This window comes from Nanorana parkeri, unplaced genomic scaffold, assembly GCF_000935625.1.
Source record: "Nanorana parkeri isolate BGI_ZX_2015 unplaced genomic scaffold, ASM93562v1 scaffold323, whole genome shotgun sequence".
Lineage (NCBI taxonomy): Eukaryota > Metazoa > Chordata > Amphibia > Anura > Dicroglossidae > Nanorana > Nanorana parkeri.
The window spans coordinates 308077-314752 of NW_017306591.1; the positions used below are offsets into that span (position 1 = coordinate 308077).

At 47.3% G+C, this 6676-nt stretch overlaps 1 protein-coding gene across 1 annotated transcript in view; it reads left to right on the plus strand.

Annotated features, from left to right (window-relative positions):
* Positions 1-6676, plus strand: part of ALDH4A1 (aldehyde dehydrogenase 4 family member A1) — a 24882-nt gene that overhangs the window by 13192 nt on the left and 5014 nt on the right. The window contains exons 10-13 of the mRNA XM_018558174.1: positions 2806-3002; positions 3416-3463; positions 5352-5504; positions 6435-6556. Coding sequence (XP_018413676.1) covers positions 2806-3002; positions 3416-3463; positions 5352-5504; positions 6435-6556 — 520 coding nt within the window. The remainder of the gene's footprint in view (positions 1-2805; positions 3003-3415; positions 3464-5351; positions 5505-6434; positions 6557-6676) is intronic.

Here is a 6676-nt window from a genome sequence, read left to right on the forward strand (position 1 = left end):
TTGGGCGGACCGTGGAATGTTCCGACAGATGATGCGTCATTGCACAAACAAGCCAAATGTGAACATTCTAGACTAGTCACTGTGGGAATTTCTGGGCCCTGAGGTAACATTATGGGGCGAGTGAGGTTAGGAGTTTTGTTTACAATATTTGGCATACAATTTAGCCAGAGAAGAGTATACAAGGAGGGGATACCTTGTGAGTCAGAGCACAGATGGCTTTGCCATGAAGAAGGAAACATGTTGGAATGAAATGTGTCGAGCAGTCACATGTTGGAAGAAGGTCCTATAATGGGCGCCAAATTCTAGACCGTCAGCTAAAAAACAGCCTTCTATACGGGAATACGAATCTCTGGAATCTATTTCACTCGGCAAAGAAAAGAAAAAGTATCTGAACCCAAGACAAGAATGTAATATAGTGCAGCTCGTGAGTCCTCAGGTGTGGTGGCTGCATTCGTTTTCTTTTCTCCTTTATTTGCAACACACTTCCTGTCCCAGATGGGGACATTATGTGACAGTGTAATCAAACACAGAACAAGAAGTCTTCCTGTGTGTGCTGGTGATCAATTTATCTTTACTCTGATTTCTGCACGGCGACCATCCGTGATATCACTACAAGCACCACCATCTCCACAAGGTCGTTATACGCATATTACTATATCCTACGAGGACATGGCTACTACTGTGTCCTGTGGGGACATGCAAATTACTGTGTCCTGTGGTGACATGCATATTAATGTGTCCTGTGGGGACATGCATATTACTGTGTCCTGTGGTGACATGCATATTAATGTGTCCTGTGGTGACATGCATATTACGGTGTCCTATGGATATGGCTACTATTGTGTCCTGTGGTGACGTGGCTACTACTGTGTCCTATGCGGACATGGCTACTACTGTGTCCTATGCGGACATGGCTACTACTGTGTCCTATGCGGACATGGCTACTACTGTGTCCTATGCGGACATGGCTACTACTGTGTCCTATGCGGACATGGCTACTACTGTGTCCTATGCGGACATGGCTACTACTGTGTCCTATGCGGACATGGCTACTACTGTGTCCTATGCGGACATGGCTACTACTGTGTCCTATGCGGACATGGCTACTACTGTGTCCTATGCGGACATGGCTACTACTGTGTCCTATGCGGACATGGCTACTACTGTGTCCTATGCGGACATGGCTACTACTGTGTCCTATGCGGACATGGCTACTACTGTGTCCTATGCGGACATGGCTACTACTGTGTCCTATGCGGACATGGCTACTACTGTGTCCTATGCGGACATGGCTACTACTGTGTCCTATGCGGACATGGCTACTACTGTGTCCTATGCGGACATGGCTACTACTGTGTCCTATGCGGACATGGCTACTACTGTGTCCTATGGGGGCATGGCTACTATTGTGTCCTATGGTGACATGCCTACTACTGTGTCCTATGGTGACATGCCTACCACTGTGTCCTATGGCGACATGCCTATTATTGTGTCCTGTGGTGACGTGGCTACTACTGTGTCCTATGCGGACATGGCTACTACTGTGTCCTATGCGGACATGGCTACTACTGTGTCCTATGCGGACATGGCTACTACTGTGTCCTATGCGGACATGGCTACTACTGTGTCCTATGGGGGCATGGCTACTACTGTGTCCTATGGTGACATGCCTACTACTGTGTCCTATGGTGACATGCCTACTACTGTGTCCTATGGTGACATGGCTACCACTGTGTCCTATGGTGACATGGCTACTGCTGTGTCTTGTGGTGACATGGTGCTGGCACAGGAACCACCATACGCCGTGGGGGTATTATCAGAAGTATCAGATTCTAAAGATACTTCAGCCAACATAGTTACATAGTTACATAGTATTTGAGGTTGAATAAAGACATTAGTCCATCAAGTCCAACCTATTAGGATCTCATTCTAGGAGTACCCGTACCCCTGTATATTACGGTCCCTTAAGAAATCGTCCAAAAGTTTCTTGAACAATTCCACATTATTTGCTGAAATCACCGCCTGTGGCAGTGAGTTCCAGACCCTAACTGATCTTACTGTGAAGAACCCCCTTCGCCCCTTGTGCTGGAATTTTTTTTCCACCAATTTTAGGTGATGGCCTCTAGTTTTTGTAACGGAGTTAATTTTAAACAGTTTATCGCTAATGTTGCTACCACCATTAAACATTTTGTACATGGAAATCATATCCCCCCTTAATCTCCTCACCTCTAATGTGAACATGTTTAAATTTAGTAGCCTCGTCTCGTAGCTCTGGTCCTCCATACCCCTAATTAGTTTGGTTGCCCTTCGCTGGACTTTTTCCAACTCAAGGACATCTTTTCTTAGTACTGGTGACCAGAACTGGACCGCATACTCCAGATGAGGTCGAACCAATGATCTATAAAGTGGCAAAATTATAGACTTGTCCCTGCAATACATCCCCTTTTGCAGGGACTTTTTTCAAGAGAGCAAAGATCAGCGGCGTGGGCAGCAGGAAAGGTAAATATTAATGAATTTGTTCGTGGCTTGTTGTTTTTAATAAGATTTGCATTAATAAGACGAGAATAGATATGCATCACACCCAAACAGCAAACATATTATGGTGAAATGTAAAATCTCATTGCCATGGGTCACAGAGTGCAATCATTGATCTCCGCACGGCTTTATTAAATACGGCCAATTCTGACTAAGAACAAGTCATTCTTTTGGAAAACTCTAGACACATAAACCGTAAAAGCAGCACTCCACCTGACACACAACGCCGTGGCATTGTAGGGGTTAAAAATGTCCTTTCTTGCTCCACAGAATGCGGTGGGAAAAACTTCCATTTTGTGCACAAGTCTGCCGACCCCGAGAGCGCCGTGAACGGCGCCATCCGATCGGCTTTCGAATACAGCGGTCAGAAATGCTCGGCCTGCTCCAGGCTCTACGCTCCAGACTCTCTGTGGCCCCAGATCAAAGCCATGCTGCTGGAGGAACACGCCAAGATCAAAGTGGGAAATGTGAGTGGAGATTTCCCCTCTCGTAAGGGGTCTCTTTTCCTTTTTTTTCGGCGCTCAGCGGGAGTCTGATGGGATTAGAAGCCGCGTTAGGCCTCTACTAATACCTGCTGAACCATCCGACTCACTTATCCTTGTCAAGCACTAAGGGGGGAAAAAAAAATGGAGGATCTGGGGAATGCGGTAGGAATTTATTGTAAGTAGCCGTTAACCCGATGCGTTAATTGAAAAGAAGTGTCCTTGTTCCCTGTCAGGTGGGAAGTGTAATTTTAGAAGCTGAAGGTTGTGCGAGGATTTAGCGGATGCTTCGGCTCCGCTTTTGATCCATGACATGCACTTAGGAGATTTGGGGAACATATTAATGAGCTGCACGATGCTGATATCCTCTGATCTGCCTTCTCTGCTTTAATTCCCAGCCCGCCGATGACTTCAGCACCTTCACCTCGGCCGTTATTGATGAAAAGGCAAGTAGTGGGATTTTCCGTTTAATCTGGATTACACATGGCGGGGGAAAGTGACCAGTAATAGCTGCTGGCAACAAGAACCCGTCCTACTCTGGTTAACGTACAAGTCACCTTTCTACATACTGTATTGTTTGACAAATGAGATACTGGAAGGTCAGCCAGGGAGAGAATGAAGGTTGTAAATATCACCAATTAATTATCTGCTTCCTCTATGTGCTGAAATAGCTAACGGAAATCTTCAAAATGATAGAAGCCATGTCCTTGTCTGAGGCTAGGTTCACACCTGCATGACACCCAGGACGCGTGTCCCAGGGCCGTGCGATCGTGTGCTAGTGCACACAGCGATTGCTGCACGGCCCCATTGATTTCAATGGGGGTGACAGCCGAGCGGCAATCACTAGCGACACATGACGCCCAGCTTTTTTAGCCGCGATCGTGTTCACTTGCATGGGTGGAATCGCGGCGGGGAAACCGTGCGATCCGCCCGGCGCGACTGGGGTGCCATTAGAAAATAATGGCACCCACAGCGCGATCGTTTCACACCTTGGCGACTCCTGACCGTGCGGCAATCGTGCACAAAACCGCGCGGATTGCCGCCCAAGTGTTAACTTAGCCTTATAGTCCTCTCAATCACTTGTAAGGTCACATCTAGAGTATAGGACACACCGATGTGAAAGAGGATGTCATTACTGAAGTCTCTTTATAGGAGAATCAACGAGTCCAACGGTTCATATAAAACAAAAATGATCCACGAGTCTCTCCTCCTCCTTACTCTATCTTCCCTTCACGCTCCCCCTCTCTCTTTTTTCTCCTTCTCTCTGTTTCCATCGACTCTTCCATTCCCTCTCGCTCCTTCCTTTCCCTTTCTTCTCTCCCTTTTTCCTCTTTCTCTTGTCCCTCTCTCTCTCTTCCGTCCACTCTCTCCTCCCTTTCCCTTTCTTCTCTCTCTTGTCCCTGTCTCCTATCCCCTATGTCTCTTCCCTTCACTCTCTCCTCCCTTCCCTTTCTCCTCTATGTCTTCCATCTCTCCACTTCCCTCTCCCATCTTCTCTCTCCTCTCTTCTCCCTCTCTCCTCTGACTTCCCTCACTCTCTTCCCTTCCCTCTCTCTCTTCCCTCTCCTCTCTCTTCCCTCTCACTTCCCTATCCTCTCTCACTTCCCTCTCTCTCTTCTCTTCCCTCTCCTCTCTCTTCCCTCTCACTTCCCTATCCTCTCTCTCTCTCCCCTCTCTCTCTTGCCTCTCCCTCCCCTCTCTCTCTTACCTCTCACTTACCTATCCTCTCTCACTTCCCTCTCCCCTCTCTCTCTTCCCTCTCCCTCCCCTCTCTCTCTTACCTCTCACTTACCTATCCTCTCTCACTTCCCTCTCCCCTCTCTCTCTTCCTTCTCCCTCTCTCTCTCTCCCTCTCTCTTCCCTCTCCTCTCTCTCTTTTCCCTCTCTCTCTTCCCTCCTCTCTCTCTCCTCTCTCTCTCCTCCCTTCCCTCTCACTTCCCTCCTCTCTCTCTCCTCCCTTCCCTCTCTCTTCCCCTATCCTCTCTCTCTCTCTCTCTCTCTTACCTCTCACTTACCTATCCTCTCTCACTTCCCTCTCCCCTCTCTCTCTCCCCTCTCCCTCTCCTCTCTCTCTCTCCTCCCTTCCCTCTCACTTCCCTATCCTCTCTCTCTCTCTCTTCTCTCTTTTCCCTCTCTCCTAACTCTTCTCTCTCTCTTTCCTTCCCTCTCTCTCCTCTCACGAGCTGCTTGAGACTCTTCTTCACCTTTATAGATCTGTAGCAGCACAAACAGGTGAAACGTTATCACAGCTCATCCTTTCAAATAACGATCTTCTCATTAAATAAAATAAAAAATTAATATTCCATATCTTACATGTTTGTCTCTCCTCATTAGTCATTCAGACGGATACAAGGCTGGATCAAACACGCCAGAGAGTCTCCCAACCTCACCATTCTTGCTGGGGGAAACTGCGATGACAAAGTTGGATACTTTGTAGAACCCACAATCATCGAGAGCAAAGATCCCAAGGAGAAAATAATGTCGGAGGTAACAGGACTAAACAGCCGCTTTCCTCACTGACAGAAGCGTTCTATAGAAGGGAAGCAATGAAAATCTTGTCGTTGCTCAATACACGAGATGTTTGGTTTTATCTTCTGACCTGAGATGACAATTAAAATCTAATGAGTAGTTATAAGCAACACGGGCAACTTTCAGATACAAAACAAACCCCTCCGACGCTTTAGACTTGGAGGGTTCTTGTACCCGGGAAAGTAAACTTGCAGCGAGAGTGTAAAATCTATATAAAGTGTTATTAGACACCCCGTGTGAAAAATGTATAGTTACATACTTCCAGCACGTTTGCTGGTATTGCTTTTTTCCCCCCTAGCATCACTTTGCTGGACAATCCCTGACCACAATGTGTGTCCCCTAGATTTCCACCTGGAGGGTGGCTACGCTGCATTGCTAGGCCCCCTGTAGCCTCAGTGTAGCCCCCCTTACATGCATGCTCCGGGCTAGGGGCTACAGGTGTACATGCTGACCCAGGTGCCGACACAGATGCAGTTTACAACCTGGCTGTGGAAGCGACTCCCCAGCTCCTCCCACACAAACGGTGATTGACAGCTGCCCCTTTTTGCGCTGTAATGTTGCGGAAGGGCTAAACAGTAGATCACCTGACTGCTGCATGTTGTGTACAGTGTGCCGTTCAGGGAAGTGCTACAAGGAGACACGGAGCTATATGTATATGAACCAGAAAAAATAGCAATATAATGGTAGAGGAACTGCCAGCAATTCATAGAGGGTTTAATACAACCCGAAACCTTTTCACATCTCCCATTCTGCACCTCAGGTGACTGATCTACCCATTTCCTTATGGCAAATAAAATATTATATCTGAAAATGTGAATACTTGCATCAACTGACTGATGACTAAAACTAAACTAAATGTGACACGCACGTATCTGTCTTGTGATGCAGGAAATCTTCGGACCTGTGTTGGCGGTTTACGTTTATCCAGAAAACCAATATAAAGACGTCCTGCAGCTGATAGACTGCACTTCCCCATACGGCCTCACAGGGGCAGTGTTTGCCCAGGATAAGTAAGTACTGACAATATGGCCCCTGTCATCAAGCTGCAATTACCATTACCAAATTTCCAATGCTGCAGGTTCAAGCCAAGCAACAAAGCACACACATGAAGCGGGCTCACAGGAAACGTT